Raw genomic sequence first — 16258 nt, 5'->3', positions numbered from 1 at the left:
AGCGAGATGTGAGAGATTGTTTTACACAAGGTACCGCGTTGAAGATGATGGTGACCTTAATTGTTGAGAATCTCGTTTACGGTTGATCAGGTCGTCTGACATGTGGCAGTGCCTCTATTAAATACTAGGCATGAGACGCTTCGGAACCATAGCCTCAAACGTTATACATTCTGAATAGGTAACTCTAGGACAAAAGTCGCCGACAAATAATTCTTTAACAAATAGCATGTCAAAACTGCTAAATCTATTGAGATACAGGTCCTCTTTTTTTTTTTTGTTAATTTCCTCATCACTCAGCTTACATCGACCCATCACTCAGCCGCACCTGGCCACAATGTTCAAGTTTTTCAATTCTGATTTCTTCAATTTCGAGTTTCTTCGCGTCCTTGACGCAGCTCCTTTCTATGGGTCTGAAACTGGAGAATGTCTCGAAGCCAGAACCAAAATTACAGATGGTGATCCAGAGAGCTGGTACCATGCCTGGACTTCGCAAGCTGAGCGTGCTGTCAAGATAGCTGAGGAAGCATCCAAGCACGGGGATCGAGTTGAGGCATCATGGGCATTTATTCGCGCCTCAAACTACTACCGATCGAGCGAGTTCTTTCTGCATTGCAATACACAAGACCCTCGCATTCTCGACGCAATCCAGAAGAGCTCAAATACGTTCGAACGAGGTGTTAGACTACTGGATGGCGAGCTGCATACCTTTGATATACCATTTGAAGACAACATTTCTCTTCCCGCGAGATTGTTTCTTCCTCCCGCCCATAAGAGAGTGACTGATAAGCTGCCGATATTGGTTCAAAATGGTGGCTTTGACTCGACACAAGAAGAGTTGTACTTTTACGGGCCAGCAGGCGGACTACCGCGCGGATATGCTGTTCTCACCTATGATGGGCCTGGCCAAGGCATTTCTCTGCGACGAGACAAGACTCGCATGGTCCCCGACTGGGAGAGAGTAACCGCAAAGGTGCTAGACTATCTAGAATCCAAGCTGGCGACAAAACACAACATTGATATGGATCGGATAGCGGTGACGGGAGCATCGCTCGGAGGATACCTGGTGCTACGAGCTGCTGGCGATCCGCGAGTTAAAGCAGCCATCTCAACAGATGGATGCTATGATCTCTTTGACGTGACCAAGAGCCGAATGCCCAATTGGTTCATCGGTGGCTGGCTGAGCGGCTGGCTGAGCGATGGATTCTTCAACTTTGTTGTCAACCGCCTTGCTGCGGGCAACTTTCAGCTTCGGTGGGAGTTTGGCCACAGCATGTGGCTATACGGCGTTGACAACCCTGCAGATGTCATGAGACAAATGCAGCGCTACACTCTGCGCCTTGAAGACGGCAAAGAATACTTAGATAAGCTCAAATGCGCCACTCTGATCACCGGTGCTTCTGACACTTTTTACTTTGTTCCGGACATCAACGCTGAGCGAATCTACCAGAAGCTGGGACACCTTGACAGCGGCAAGAAGGAGCTTTGGATTGGCAAGGGAGTGCATGAGGGTGGCCTCCAGGCCAAGATTGCATCGCTGGCACTCTCGCACCAGAAGATGTTTGCTTTCCTTGATACGCAATTTGGCATTACTCGGCCTTCACTATCCTAGGCTTAATACCGTCTGTAATAGTACTTTGATTTATAATACAGTTACATCTAAACGCTGCTAGCTATAATAAACACTGGTTCCTATCCTAATTGTGTCCTCTCCTGTTAGCTCATATCGGAATACGTATTAAGACAAGCAAGTACCAGTACAGTTCATCTCTCCTTCAGTTCTGGAAAACCCGCCGAAAGCTCCGCTTGGGCCCAACATAAGAAACAGGCCACCCGAGGAAGAAGCAGCAATAAACATCAGACTCCAAACTCTAGAAACCATCTTGCATCGTGGCATCTCACTAACCAGCACAACCATGGCTACCGTCGGAACACTATATTCTTACCTACCGAATGCGAGGTGTCTCAAGGTACGTGCATTCAACCCCTGTTACGGACCCTAGTTGCACATGGCTGATATTAACCGCAAAGATCTTTGCCGCCGCTAAAATCAACGGCGTCAATATTGAAACGGCGTCGGATTACCAGCATATGGTAACCAATAAGACACCCGAGTTTCTGGCCAAGTTCCCTATTGGCAAAGTTCCCGCCTTTGAAGCCACCGACGGCACAGCCATCGCCGAATCTGACGCTATCGCCCAATATGTCGCAGAGTCAGGGCCTCAATCAGCGCAGTTGCTAGGAGCCGATGCTCAGGAGAGAGCCAGGGTCCGTCAATGGATCAATTTCACCGACAACGAGGTTTACGTACACATGATGACTGTCGTCCTCTGTCGGGCAGGATTCGAACCCTATGTCCCCGAAAAGGAAGCGGCTGGCGCCAAAGGCTTGGCTTTTGGCCTGGGAGTTGTTGAGAAACATCTCGCGGGCCGGGAGTGGCTCGCAACGGACCAGCTTAGCTTGGCCGATCTGACGCTGGCAGCTGCTCTCTACTGGGCTTTCATGCACTATCTCGATGAGGGCAGAAGGGAAGCGTATCCTGTTACGACGGCGTGGTACCTGCGTACAATCGGCGCCGAAGGGGTAAAGGAGATTTTTGGACCACCCAACCTGGTAGCTAATGCGAAGGAATTCTAGAATGTCAGCATGCATACATGTAAAGTAGCCGCTGTAATACCTATTTTGTTATACACGGCTCATCGGAGCGTTTCTATTGGCTGTTTAGACAGAGACAATACATTAGTCCCAGCTCGTGTAATACTCCGCAGACTCGAATAAGATCACGCCATATCAAGAAATACGATATGCAGAAGGATCAGCGTAACCCTTGCTAGTCTCCTTCGTAGTGCCGCTGACAGTCCTGACGCATGTAAGATCATGCACTGGGCTCCCCAGCAAATGCCTGTTCATAGCTAGCGTATCACTCTTTGCACGTGGAGACCAAGATCGGCGGTGTCATCATGGCCGAGCGGAACATGGGTGGCGCGATCTTGGATCAACATCACATGGACCGATCATATATCGTATGCATGTTACAGTAATCATTGGGTCCTTTTCAAAAGGTCGCCTGTTCTGTATGTACTATGTGTCATGATGATACGAGAAATAGCATAAAACAGGTCGTCGTTATTGAAAGGTTCCAAAAGAGGAAATCTGACAAACAGAGAGGATACGCAGACACACACACACACGCACAGCCATGGTTCGGATTGCGCTCGCTGGCGGCTCTGGGGGAGTAGGGCGAGAGATTCTAAATGCTCTCCTTGACACTGGGAAACACGACATTACTGTCATCTCTCGCAAGGTAGGGCATTAGTGGTTATGAGTCAATGACAAGAGTTCAGAAGGAGGCTAATGAGAGATGAGTAGGAAAACAGCATTCCTGAGCTAGAATCCCGAGTATCGTGGGTCGTAGCAGACTATGCCGATACCAGTCGACTGGTTGATCTACTGCAAGGGGTGCATACAGTCCTCTCATTCATCGTAGTAGCACAAGACAAGGGAAACCAATCGCAGCGAAACTTGATCGATGCATGCGTCCAAGCTGGTGTCAAGCGCTTTGCACCAAGCGATTGGGCAGGGTTAGTCACAGCCTTGTCTTGATCCTTATTGCAATCCGACCTCGAGATGTAACTAACCAACGTCGCACTGGCAGGGCTTCGACCAATGGTCTCCCGTGGTATGCGGGTAAGACTGCCATAGAGCAGTATCTGAAGAAGATTAATCAAGAAGAAAAGGTTAGCAAATAGCTCCCAACAGAAATGGCTAGAGGGGAATGCTTGCTAATAGCGGGTTGATGTTGATGCTAGGTCCTCGAATTCTGCTGTTTCAGACCGGGTATGCTCATGAATTATCTGGCTTTTCCCCAAAAGACAACCAAATATGCAGATATCTGGGGTATTCACATTGACATGGAGCATCGACGGGCAATCATATTGGGTGATGCCAAGAATCCCGGTTATTTCAGCATGACAACCATGGATGATGTAGCCAAAATCGTTAGCAAGGCTGTCGAATATGAAGGGCAGTGGCCAGAGGTTGGAGGAATCCGGGGAGATAACATTTCCCAGCAAGAGCTCATTGCCTTGGGCGAAAAGATTCGAGGTATTTCTTTTTGTTGCCCCCTTTTTCTAGATGATTGTCGACTGACTGTGTGAAAAGGGGGGAGGTTTGCAGTGGAAACAATCAAATCAGTGCAAGCTCGTGCCGGCAGACTGACCGCTACATGGCACCCAAAAATGGAGCATCCTACTGTTCCAGAAGAGCTGAGGGAATCATCGGCAAAGATTTTCACGGCCAAGACGATTGTTTCCGTTTATCAAGGCAGCTGGGAAGTATCTGACGAGTGGAACAAAATCTTCCCAGACTATAAGTTTACAACGATTCAGGAGTTTCTTGAGAAGTGGTGGACGGGTAAAGAATAATTCTACATGTTTTATATTTAGGGATTTATTATAGCAATGTATTTGGAGCAGTAACAAGTTGATTCTGAAAAAGCTGGATATTTGCTGTGGAGCATTGGAAATAAAGGCAAAATTGAAGGAGCTAGATAATATATTTGGCAAGATTACGCACATTGCGATTCATTTGAGCACAGTATTTCATCACGGCCCTTTGAGATGAAGAAGCAGTTGCCATTGTATAATATGCGGCGATACTAGTAACAAACCTCCTAAATGCTTACCCTGGAGTAAAAAATGGAAACCTCTTGCGGACGTACAGAGCTACTCTTGAAGCTAATATTAGTAGGCAATGCGAATCTGGTAATTAGTCTATGATCTACAAGCACTGATAATGCAAGATGTATGTTCCCTTTCGGGCTTGACATCCAGCTGAGAATTCCCAGATACCAATTCATGTTGTTGTTTCCCCTGAATTGCTAAGTGGACGAATTTAGCGGACGGATACCGATGTAATTAACTGTGGATCATGAGCTAACAGGGAGATCACTTTGGGGTTCAGGAAATGGCGGTTAGTTCGCAGGCGGAGAAATAGAGTAGCGGGGTTGCATGGGGTCGGCGATTTGATAGAAATAGGAAATAAACACGACGACGGATGGAATGAGAGAGGGCCAGTGTCTCGGGTAAGAGGATTTCGGGTTTCTCGGCCAAGAGAGAACCGTACCGACTTCAAGAGAATGTACGCCTTGCCTGTTTTGAATGCTACTATGAGTGCACGTCTCTCCACTAACTCATCACGACTTCATAACTCTCTGCACCTCAGACATTACGATGGCCTCAACTCCGCAATAAGCACGCCATCTGCTTGAATCAGGTCAATTATTCTATCCGCCCAGCGTATTATCTCGTTCATGTATTAAATATGTATTAGGTACGTATTTATCCGGTGTGTTAACATTATCGAATGACGGGTACTATTTCAATATGATTTTACCCGTGAGATCTGTTTTGGCGCCACTACTGGAGTGGACTCTTTACAGTATCTTACGGCTTGGCTTCTTCTTCTCCAGCATTCTTCTCCACCTCTGACAGGCTATTTTCGGTCGCCGGCTCCGGAGATGAAGCCTCTTTATTCCCGCTCTCCAGTCGGTACTCAGTGTTTAGCTCATCACGCAGCTTGTAAGCCTTCAGTGCGAGGGCAAGAACTACACCAAATACGGCAAAGCCAATTGATCCCTGCCACACAATCTTCAAGCTGGATACGTAGAGGTTCAAAATTGTCTGGTAAAGAGCAGCGTCACCCTTGAAAGTGGCCACAAACGAGCGAGTGGCATGCTCGTACGCACCGCCGTGAAGCAAAAGTTGACGCAACGAAGCATCGGAAACGGTCTGAGCAACCTTGTCGGCGTGAGCGTTGAAGATGGCAGAGGGAATGGCAACTCCCCAGATAGATCCCAAGTTGCGCAAAAAGGTCCAGGTTGCAGTAGCAAGTGCCACTTCAGACTCTGGGAGACTGGCCAGGATGGCAGGCAGACAGCTGGTGAAGACAAATCCGCAGCCGAAGCCAAAGATGATCTGGAAACCAACCCAGCGGCCGGTAGACGAGTGCTCGTCCAACAGGGTGAAGAGACCGCAGCCAATCGCCATGAGACTGAATCCAATATAGTGCCATCGGCGGTATCGGCCGGTCTTGGTGATCATGACACCGGAAATGATGCCTGCAGGGGCTGTTGTCGTGGCAATTGGGAACAGCATGACGGCCGATCGGGCGGGAGTAGCATTGAGAACGGCCTGGAAGTAGACGGGCAGGAAGTAGCAGACCCAGAAGAGCAGCACGCTGTGGACGAAGCTGATGGCCAACGTTGCGGCCGCGGTGCGGTTTCCGAAGAGACGGAGAGGCATCACGGGCTCCTTGACCCAAGGGGCAGCCTCGTATGCGAAGAATCCGAGCAGGCCAACAAAGCCCAAGACCAGCGGCACAATGGTTCTCCATGATGACCAGTCGTGAATGGTGCCTCCCCAGGTGAGGGCCAGCAGCATTGCAGTCACAGATGCCGTCAGGATGGCATATCCAGCCCAATCGACGCAGGCAAGACGCTCCATGATGGTGCCCTGGCGAGGGTTGCGCATCTTGAGCAACACAAGCACCAGAGCAAGCGTCACTCCCGAGATGGGCAAGTTGAGGTAGAAGATCCAGCGCCAAGTGATGTTCTGCGTAAAGGCACCGCCGATGATGGGACCCACGACGGCGGCAATGGCCCAGACGGAGCTGATGATGCCTGCATACTGGCCTCGTTCGCGAAGAGAGACCAAGTCGCACACGACGACCTCGGACAGAGTTGCAATGCCGCCTCCGCCAAAGCCCTGGATTGTTCGGCCGGCAATCAGCATACCCGTGCTCGTGGCTGCTCCTGAGATGGCACTTCCAGCAGCAAAGAGCAGCAGAGAGGCTACAGTGGCTGCACGACGACCGAAGATGTCGGCGGCCTGACCAAATAACGGCGCCGAGGTTGTCGCGGCCAGGAGGTAGGAGTTAATGATCCATACGTAGAGCTCGCCCGAGTTGAGCTTGGCTGTGATTGTCGGGAGCGCTGTCGAGATGATGGACGTATCCAACGCGACCAGGAACGTCACGCAGCTGATGGCAACGAAGATGAGCCAGAAGCGAGCGTCCTTGGGCGGTGCTGCCTCGGCATCAGGGACGACGTCTGGAGTAGGCGCTATTTCTTTTTCGGTGTCCATGATGAAAAATCTCTGCCCGTGTGGAAATGTCGAAATGGCGATTCACTCCTCTCCTGTACGGTGAGGCCATGGCTGAGTGAATAAATGCACTTTTTGTTTCATCCCTGAAGTCCTGTCGGCGACTTATATATGCTAGTGTAACATTGCGTTTCAAAAGTTTCGACTTGACACGGGAGTAGACTTTACATGCATTATGCTGCAGGTGTTGCTTGTCGAAATATCACTGCGTTTGGCGATTACACATGTGTTTTAAAAGACGAATACGATTGGTGATTTGGTAAGAACGCTTCCGTAATATCATACGAAATCTCACCTGTCAAGCAGCAATGATTGGCGAAAGATGAGGTGCTTGTCTTTCATTGATTTTATCAGCTTATACATACTCATCCCTTAAGCTACATGTGCTTAGCATAGGCTAATATATCCACCAGATTAGACGACTAAAATCTTGATATGAAAATCCTGTCGGCAGTTCTAAATTTCAGTTGCAGCAGCTGCAATAAATCTTCCTAGTCGAATCTAGATAAAGTTTGACAACTGCCGAGATATTGGAGTCATTTATTTCTTTTTGTCAAACGCATTTGCGCAAACGGTTGGGATGGATTCAATAGTACCATCAGTTAACTTGTGCTGTACTATCCACTAACACGAATCCATACAAAATCGCCGACAGAATCGTGAAAGGTGATCCGTCTGACATTACTAAACTCCGGAAATTGCGCCAATCAAATAGCCAGCCAATGGTAATAATAATAGCAGTAGAGATTGCGCCAACTGTAACATTATCGTACCAGCATCGCCATAGATTCGATTTGCCGCTGCTGTGAGGAACCATGTCTGAAATCGACTTTACCAAATTCTCCAACGTTGTAGGCGGTCTCCCGCGCACTTCTACCAGGTTCTACTCTGGTACGAATGCAGCAACGGGCGAATCTCTCTGGGATGCTCCCATTGCAACAGAGCAAGACGTTGATGATGCGGTTGCCGCCGCACGTAAAGCTTTTGGTCCTTGGGCTGCAAAGACATACAAACAGCGTACTGAGCTACTCGAACAATTTACAGACTTGTATTTGGCACATGCAAATCAATTTATTGAGCTTTTGAGAGCAGAAACCGGAAGAGGAGTATGGATGAATATCGTCTAAATAAAAAAATCAAGAAAGACCCAAAGCTCATGACGCGTATAGGCTCAGGTGACGGCCATCGAGGTCCATTGGGCGGCCAACTGGCTGAAATATCCATGTTCGTGGACGAGGGTTGGTAATGTTTAAAATCAACTTGAACTGACTCGCGCATAGCAAAGTACGAGATTCCCGAGAAGAGACAGGAAGACGACGAGAAAGTCTCAGTCACCAGTTATGAGCCTCTTGGCGTGGTGGCAGCTATCTGTCCATGGAACTGTGCGTCTATCCAATCTTCAGCTGTTGTTGTCAGTTGCTAACCAGTTAACAATTCTTTTCTTCCAGTTCCTTTGATGCTTGGTATGTCGACGTCCTTACCTCTACCCTCATCTCTTCTCCTCCTAATTTAGACAGCAATCGGCAAGATCGCTCCAGCTCTAGCCACAGGAAACTGCGTAATCGTGAAGCCTTCGTAGGTTCCTTTCCGTACCGTACCCATATTAACGTAGCCTTTTTTAATCAAAATAATGAATAGGCCTTTTACTCCGTATACAGCGCTGAAACTAGTTGAACTGGCCCAGCAAGTGTTTCCTCCCGGCGTCGTTCAGGTTCTCGGAGGAGACGATCACCTAGGCCCGCAGCTCGTCCGCCATGCGGGAATCCAGAAAATATCATTCACTGGTTCGACCGTCGCTGGAAAGAAGATTATGGAAGCTTGTGCGGGTACAGCCAAGCGAGTGACTCTTGAAATGTTTGGACATGGCCCTATCATCCCTTGTTGGAGAAATGAGCGTTACTAAAGTTTAATTATACAGGGCCGGAAACAACGCATCAATTATTCTTCCTGATGTCGACGTTGAAAAAACAGCACCGTTGGTGGCTGCTGGTCTTTGGTTCAACGCTGGCCAAATTTGTCTTGCGAGCCGACGATTATATATCCACGAGTCCATATACAAGGCATTTGTTGATGCCCTTACAAAGGCCACCAACAGCACTGCTGAGGATCTCGTGGCCAACGTTGGTCCTATCCAGAATCAGATGCAACTGAGAAAGCTAAAGGCGCTCTTCCGAGATATGCACGACCGTGGATATCGATTTACAACGGAGAAATCCGGGGTACAGGATGGGCCGGGATTCTTTGCGTTCCCAACCATTGTGGATAATCCTCCAGCAGATTCATCCATTATCAGGGACGAACAATTTGGTATGTGAAGCAATTAATAACTACTTGAACGGTAATTCTAACTAGGCAACAGGCCCCATCGTCCCATGCGTTCCATTTTCAGATATAGAGGAAGCAATTCGCCTTGCCAACGATAGCGAAAGCGGGCTGGCGGCGAGCATCTGGACGAACAAACCGGACGTTGCCGAGAACATTGCAAAGAGGCTTGAAGCAGGAAACATTTTCATCAACGGGCCTCCTAAGCCTGATCCCTTTGTTGCATTTGGAGGATACAAGCAGAGTGGCATCGGCGTGGAGTATGGCCTTGAAGGATTGCTTAGCTATTGCCAGCTGAAGTCGATATACTACTATCGTTGATTCTACAATAGATTATAGCTATATAATCAGCCATATAATTCTATAGGAACGCAGTTTGGCACTAAAAATACGGATTTACATGAAATTAGTATTTACCTGTACAATTCATGCTTTCTGGCCAATAATTTATTCCACGCCACAGAGCTCCCAAGCATGTGTCCTATTCACCAAAGCTGATGCTGGTTTCCCATAATCGACACTGAGCATGCAATGGCAATGAGCACACCACCATATCTGCAACCACTCAAATACCCTGCCAGTAAGTGGGCAGATACGAGGTATTACTTGATCCTTTGCTTATGGACTACTGAGCCCTCATGGGTTAATTGAGACGGGAAGAAGAGACTAGTCAATGATATCCTTGTATGGTAGAGACGACTAATCTGGCTACGGAACGGATGATCGATGTGAAAACAGAGCGTCGGCGATTTTCCATGATAGGAAATGGCACGATAGGCCTGCCCACTTTTCAGACGCATCAGGATACACTGACGGCGTCTAACCAACTAGTTCGAATGTATTTAGCTTTAAATAATATGTTTGCCACAGAACAAAGTAGAGAAGAGTTGTGTAGCACTCGGAGTCACATGATTAAAGAATGGATGCCATAGACTGGTCTTCCATACAGGACAGCCTCACACCTACCAGGGTGGCCCTGGCTGGTCTGTTTGCTGTCTTCGTCGTCCCTCGTATTTTGGGTGTAAGTTGGAGTAAAACAATATGATTAATTCTAAAAGTGTTTGTCGCGCTAATTCCTTAGTTTCTGAAAGCACTCTTCTCGCCTATTCAACGAGTTCCTGGGCCATTCTTGAACAAGATTACATCATGGCCGTTTACCATTTCTGTTTTGAATGGTGCAAGGTAATTGGAATTGTTCTCAAATAACTGTGAATAATTTCTGACCCTGTTGATAGCCACCACTTTACGGATGATCTTCACAAGCGATATGGACCCATTGTCGCTTTGGCACCCGACATGATTTCTGTCTCGGATGATGCCGAGGTCAAGAAGATTATCCAAACCCAGGACTGGCATAAATCAGAGGCCGTGTATGGCAATTTTAGACAAGATCCTAAGCGGCCAACTCTGATTGCCTTTACTGATAAATCGTCATATGGAGTGCGAAAGCGCATGATCTCGTCAATGTTTGGCATTCGCTACATTCGAAGCATGCAGCCGCTCATGTTAGACTGTATCAACGTGGCTGTCAAAAAGCTGGAGGATCAATGTTCACAAAAGCCGGTGGAGATTGACATGCAAAATCTCATCCAGAGCTTGGCTGTCGATATCATTGGCATAACCACTTTTGGCCAGAGTTTCAACGTCGTGCAGAACGGATCTCATCCCCTTCCCGACCAGATCAAGAAGGCATTGAAGCTTGCTGGGTTGCTGATGCTTGTGCCTTGGATTCGGAACATTCCCTTCCTGCCAGATCGTGACCCCTACGTTGATAAGTTTACATCTGACGCTGTTGAGAACCGAAGGGCCATTCTCAAAAACAGCAACAAACAAGATTTGCTTCAGAAGCTCGTGGAAGCAGGTGATGATTCAGAAGGCTCCACCTTTCGCCGATCGGACATTCAGGATGAAGCCATTATCTTGTTGACTGCAGGCAGTGAAACTACGGCCAATGCGGAACTCTTCACTCTCATCATGTTGACCAAGAACAAGGACAAGATGGCCAAGCTCGTCGCCGAGGTGGATCAATGGTATCCTCCCTCTGATCCCAATAAAATCGTCGACTGCGAGTGCAGTTTTCTGGGTATGACGTATCTACAAGCCTGCATTGACGAGACAATGCGCCTTGTGCCTGGTCAAGCGACCGGCAGTCCACGAGAATGCATGAAGGACGAGAAGATTCTAGGATACACAATTCCCAAGGGAACGACCGTATTTCCCTCTACTCAGAATGTTCACATGGATGAAAAGGTGTGGCCAAACGCGGCTGAGTTCCTCCCAGAGCGCTGGCTGGACATTTACGACAGCGGAAAGACTAATGAGGTTGCCTTTTGGCCCTTTTCCGCCGGTAGTCGCGTCTGTATTGGCAAGCACTTTGCGCTACAGGAAATGCACATGACTCTTGTCAGTCTCTTCAGGCGTTTCGAGTTTGAGTATATTCCGCAGCAGGATGAGACCACGGTATTCCGAGTTGCGCAGCAGCTTCAGGCTCACCGATACATGATCAAGGTAAAGCGCCGCAGCTTTTAAGCCGATGCCAGTTGGGCTATTTCGCTGAGTCGTTGGGTTTGATGTGAAAAGGGCATAATTAGCATAATTTCTGTAGCATGAATTTGAAAACTGGTAAACGTTTACGAAGCATCGATAAACTAAATGTGAACGCGGGAAAACGCGTGTCGGTCGGCAATTATCATCTCGGAGTATTACATCTTGACATATTTTTTTCTGAAGCTTAGCGGACGCCCATAATTCCCGTGCTGACTGTATTTTCCGCTCCCACAGACTTACCTATTTTGCGGGATATTCTTCAACGTAGTAAACCGTGGGCCATTTGATAAACACAAAGAAATGGTGGCTTCAATTGATAGCAGTAGTGTCGTTACACGGCGCGAGAGGCGCGCCTTGGGATTCAGATCATTGGGAAACATGTCGATGATGCAAACATTCTTCACTCAACGTCAATACTCCAAAATGGCCGTCTTAACAGAGATACTGCCAAGTGTCCGATGTTGCGTATAGTTTTAGTAAACAGTAATGGGGTCGCATCGGTGATATTGTACCGATTGGTACCTAGGGCGCATCAAAGGGGCGGAGAATATATATACATGGCTTGCATTACATGATATCACAATGAGCCTTCGGTTACCTCATAGATTCACAAAGACTCAAGAATAATGCGTCCGTTTGTCAAGGCCAGCGTTGATTTCTTCTCTGCGGAGAGAAAAGACAACTATGTCCACTCTTTACCTGAGCTGATTGACTTCAACGCTGTTCACAATCCAGATCATACCCTCTGTATCCAAACCCGGTCAACAGAACCATCCATCAATATTAGCAACGCACAGTTCAAAGTAGCTGTCGACCAGTGCGCTCAATGGATTGCAGATAACGTCAAATTGCCGCCTGTTACACCTAAGAATGGCTTGACTGAGAAACACCCGGTTGCCTTACTCATGGAAAGTGACTTTGGCCTCTTGGTGCATCAGTTTGCTCTTGTGTCTATGGGCATTCCCGTTTGTTCTCATCCGTCATAACTTTCATCATACGTAATAAATCCTAACTATTGTAGCCTCTTGTTCTCTCTGCTCGCCTTAGCCCCGAGGCTATTTTCCACCTCTTGAAGAGCACCGAAGCATCGTCTCTCATCGTCTCCCAGAGAATTGCCCAGGCTACAAAGGGAGCATTTGGTAGTGTGAAAGTAATCGATATTCATGTCGGTCAACCATATAGCTCTTTCCTCAATGTAGAGCAAGACAAACTGGTTAAAAGGCAGGCAACTTATCCTGACAACGTTGATGCTAACATTTTGCTCTTGCACTCGTCTGGCACCACGGGCCTGCCCAAGCCAATTGCTCTCACTCACCGACAACTGGTATTCTCAGTTAGTCATGGCGACTTCGATAGCGAAGAGGAGGCTCAGGGAATTGTCATCTCTACGCTTCCGCTATTCCATGGATTCGGTTTACTTGCTCCTGGACTTGCCATGTCGATTGGTAAAACAGTGTGCTTCCCAGCTTCTGACCGGATTCCCGATGCTCAATCAATTGTCGACCTTGTCAACACATCTGGTGCAACTGGCATGATGACGGTGCCTTTTCTTCTCGAAGATATGGCTGGACTTCCAAATGGTGTCGGCCTCAAGGCTTTGGCTAAACTAGACTTTGTTGGAACAGGAGGAAGTGCTCTGAGTGCCGCATTTGGAGCCTCTGCTGCAGCCGCAGGAATCAAGCTTCTGAATTTGTATGGAACGACAGAGACAGGTCCCCTTACCAAGACATTCGCACCCAAAGATGGCTATGATTGGAAGTATTTCAGACTTCGAAAAGACGTCCCCCTGAAGATTACAGAGCTAGAGCCCGTCAACGGCGAAAAGAGATTCAGACTGACAGTGTTCCCATTTGGCGCCGACAAGCCGTTCGAGATTGCCGATCAACTGATTCGAAACGAGGATTTCCCCGAAACCGATTTTGCTGCTGTTGGCAGAGACGACGACGTGGTTGTGCTTGCAACTGGAGAAAAAGTCAATCCTCTACTTCTAGAGACTGCTCTGACTGAATCCGGGTTGGTCAAGTCAGCCATCGCCTTTGGAGAAAACCAATTCGAGATTGGTGTCATTGTAGAGCCGACAACTGCAATTACTGATGACGAAAAGGAAGAGTTTAAGAAGAAGATCTGGCCAATTATTGTCCAGGCCGGAGAGCGAATGGACGCTACCGCGAGAATCTATTCAACCGCCGCCGTCATCGTAGTTTCACCGACAGTTGTGATTCCGAGAACAGACAAAGGGTCGATTGCACGAAAAGAAGTGTTTAAGCTTCTCGAAGCTGAAATTGCTCAGGTGTACAAGGATCTGGAGAACGGCGCGATTGACGAAGCGCCACTTAACTACGCAAACCTTGAACAGGAACTCAAGGAATTGATTCAAAAGCGACTCAAGCTCCGAGTCAAAGCTGACGCCTGGACGATTGACGACAACCTCTTTTACCTGGGCCTTGACTCTCTGCAAGCCACAACACTACGAAGAATTCTGCTTTCAGCAGCTGCAGAAACATCACACGATGTTATTGGAAAGGACTTTATCTATGTAAACCCCTCCGTAAAGGCCATTGCAAACGCACTTCGACAAAACAACTCTTCAAGTACAAGTGGTGGGTCCTTGGCAAAAGAAGTGGAAAGCTATGCTCAACAGTACTCAGTTAAGGGCATCAATGTCACAGAAGCAGGCAACCCGGGTCCCAAGCTTGTTCAAGGAGCAGTTGTTCTTTTGACAGGCAGCTCTGGTAGTTTGGGATCTCATGCTTTAGCACAGCTCGCAAGGTCGCCTGATGTTGCAAAAGTTGTCTGTTTATTCAGGAAACGTCCGGGCACCGTCATCAGCCCTATTCCTGGAGCTGTCAAGGTTGACAGGTCTGCTCTTGCATCCAAGGGCATTGAGTTGACAGACGAAGAGTGGACAAAGGTTACGGCCTTGGAAGTCGACCCCAGTGCGGACAACTTGGGGCTTCCGCCAATGGTTTACGGCATGGTGTCAAAAACTGTCACACATGTGTTGCACGCAGCATGGCCAATGAACTTTCACATGCATCTCCCGTCCTTTGCTTACCAGTTTTCCTTCTTGAAGAATCTCTTGCAGCTGGCTGTTGAAGCGCCGCAAAAGGTCCGATTCCAGTTCATCTCGTCGATTTCTGCCCTTGCGAAACTGGGGTTGGTCAACCCAGGACAAAGCATTCCGGAGACTCCCCTAGATGTGGAAAGTGCTGCATGTGGAATCGGCTATGCCGATGCTAAACTGGCCTGCGAAAAGATCCTGGAGGAGGCAGCGTCGCTATACAGCAGCACACTAGAGGTCTCAATTGTCCGATGTGGGCAGTTGACTGGGTCTAGGAAAACGGGAGCGTGGAATGTCATCGAGCAGATCCCAATGCTTATCCGCACTTCCCAGGGCTTGGGTATTCTGCCGATAATTGAAGGAGTAAGTGCTCAAACCCCTTTTCATCTTGGAGCGTGCCCATGAATAAGCGCTAACTTGACTATCGCAGACCGTTTCGTGGATCCCAGTAGACGATGCTGCGGCGGCGGTGACTGAAATCCTGCTAATCCAGGAGGCTCCCGAATTAGTTGCCCACGTGGAGAACCCGGTGAGACAGCCATGGAAGCAAGTTTTGGACGTCATCGGAACTGAGCTGGGAATCACACAGTCAATCCCGTTTGATGATTGGCTTGAGAAAGTGGCCGCTACGGATGACAAGGATGCCGATGTCTATCCCGTGAAGAAGCTCTACGAGTTCTTCAAGCTTTACTTCCGCATTGCCTCTTCCGGCGCGGTCATCATGGGGACAGATGTTAGCCGCAAGAGCTCAGCCACGCTCCGCACACTCACGGCTCTAGACAAGGATGTCATTGCTGGATATGTCAAGTACTGGAAAACCGCAGGCTATCTAAACTAGTGGTGGCGTTGTGCGAATAACTACTGGGTAGCATAGCATTTGCTCGTAGGATTAATCCGAATGCGCTTCCTTGAGCAAGGGTCCCCGTAAGTCACCAATAGCACAACTGGAAACAGAAAATCGGCGAATATGTTCAAAACGGATAACACGGAACATGCATCATGTTGTTTGGCTGTGCTGGCAGGGTTGCTTCAGCCTCATTGCCGCATTGCCGCATAATTACCAATCTCGCTACTTGTCTTGGAAGTAGTATAGAGTTGAGATGGTTACATCTGTGCGACGTTCTTTTTAGCTTTATTACCCATAACGATCCATCGAACCCAATGAGGCAGC

The 16258-nt window shown here is 48.2% G+C and overlaps 6 protein-coding genes across 6 annotated transcripts; 5 read left to right on the top strand and 1 right to left on the bottom strand.

The window, feature by feature from the left end:
• Positions 1-334: 334 nt before the first annotated feature.
• On the top strand, positions 335-2634 carry TRIVIDRAFT_53838 (uncharacterized protein; the record flags this gene model as incomplete). Its single annotated transcript, XM_014101731.1, is given in 3 exon segments — positions 335-1557; positions 1573-1576; positions 2029-2634. 3 exon segments carry the CDS (start codon positions 335-337, stop codon positions 2632-2634), a joined length of 1833 nt encoding a protein of 610 aa, XP_013957206.1.
• Positions 2635-3196: 562 nt separating this feature from the next.
• Positions 3197-4421, top strand: TRIVIDRAFT_29580 (uncharacterized protein; the record flags this gene model as incomplete). Its single annotated transcript, XM_014101730.1, has 5 exons — positions 3197-3312; positions 3375-3593; positions 3653-3734; positions 3807-4101; positions 4159-4421. 5 exons carry the CDS (start codon positions 3197-3199, stop codon positions 4419-4421), a joined length of 975 nt encoding a protein of 324 aa, XP_013957205.1.
• Positions 4422-5441: 1020 nt separating this feature from the next.
• On the bottom strand, positions 5442-7139 carry TRIVIDRAFT_191595 (uncharacterized protein; the record flags this gene model as incomplete). Its single annotated transcript, XM_014101729.1, has 2 exons — positions 5442-5490; positions 5551-7139. The coding sequence occupies 2 exons, from the start codon at positions 7137-7139 to the stop codon at positions 5442-5444; spliced, it is 1638 nt and encodes a 545-aa protein (XP_013957204.1).
• Positions 7140-7972: 833 nt separating this feature from the next.
• TRIVIDRAFT_180162 (uncharacterized protein) lies at positions 7973-9800 on the top strand (the record flags this gene model as incomplete). Its single annotated transcript, XM_014101728.1, has 8 exons — positions 7973-8263; positions 8327-8381; positions 8438-8539; positions 8606-8620; positions 8675-8732; positions 8796-9011; positions 9076-9464; positions 9517-9800. 8 exons carry the CDS (start codon positions 7973-7975, stop codon positions 9798-9800), a joined length of 1410 nt encoding a protein of 469 aa, XP_013957203.1.
• Positions 9801-10010: 210 nt separating this feature from the next.
• TRIVIDRAFT_60180 (uncharacterized protein) lies at positions 10011-12008 on the top strand (the record flags this gene model as incomplete). Its single annotated transcript, XM_014101727.1, has 4 exons — positions 10011-10059; positions 10412-10500; positions 10561-10661; positions 10715-12008. The coding sequence occupies 4 exons, from the start codon at positions 10011-10013 to the stop codon at positions 12006-12008; spliced, it is 1533 nt and encodes a 510-aa protein (XP_013957202.1).
• Positions 12009-12652: 644 nt separating this feature from the next.
• Positions 12653-15925, top strand: TRIVIDRAFT_60181 (uncharacterized protein; the record flags this gene model as incomplete). The annotated part of the gene is made up of 3 exons (XM_014101912.1): positions 12653-12991; positions 13048-15450; positions 15518-15925. The coding sequence occupies 3 exons, from the start codon at positions 12653-12655 to the stop codon at positions 15923-15925; spliced, it is 3150 nt and encodes a 1049-aa protein (XP_013957387.1).
• Between the last annotated feature and the right edge of the window lie 333 nt (positions 15926-16258).

This window comes from Trichoderma virens (assembly GCF_000170995.1).
Source record: "Trichoderma virens Gv29-8 chromosome Unknown TRIVIscaffold_6, whole genome shotgun sequence".
Lineage (NCBI taxonomy): Eukaryota > Fungi > Ascomycota > Sordariomycetes > Hypocreales > Hypocreaceae > Trichoderma > Trichoderma virens.
The sequence above is the reverse complement of the archived record's forward strand: the minus strand, read 5'-3'. Positions and strand labels throughout refer to the sequence as shown.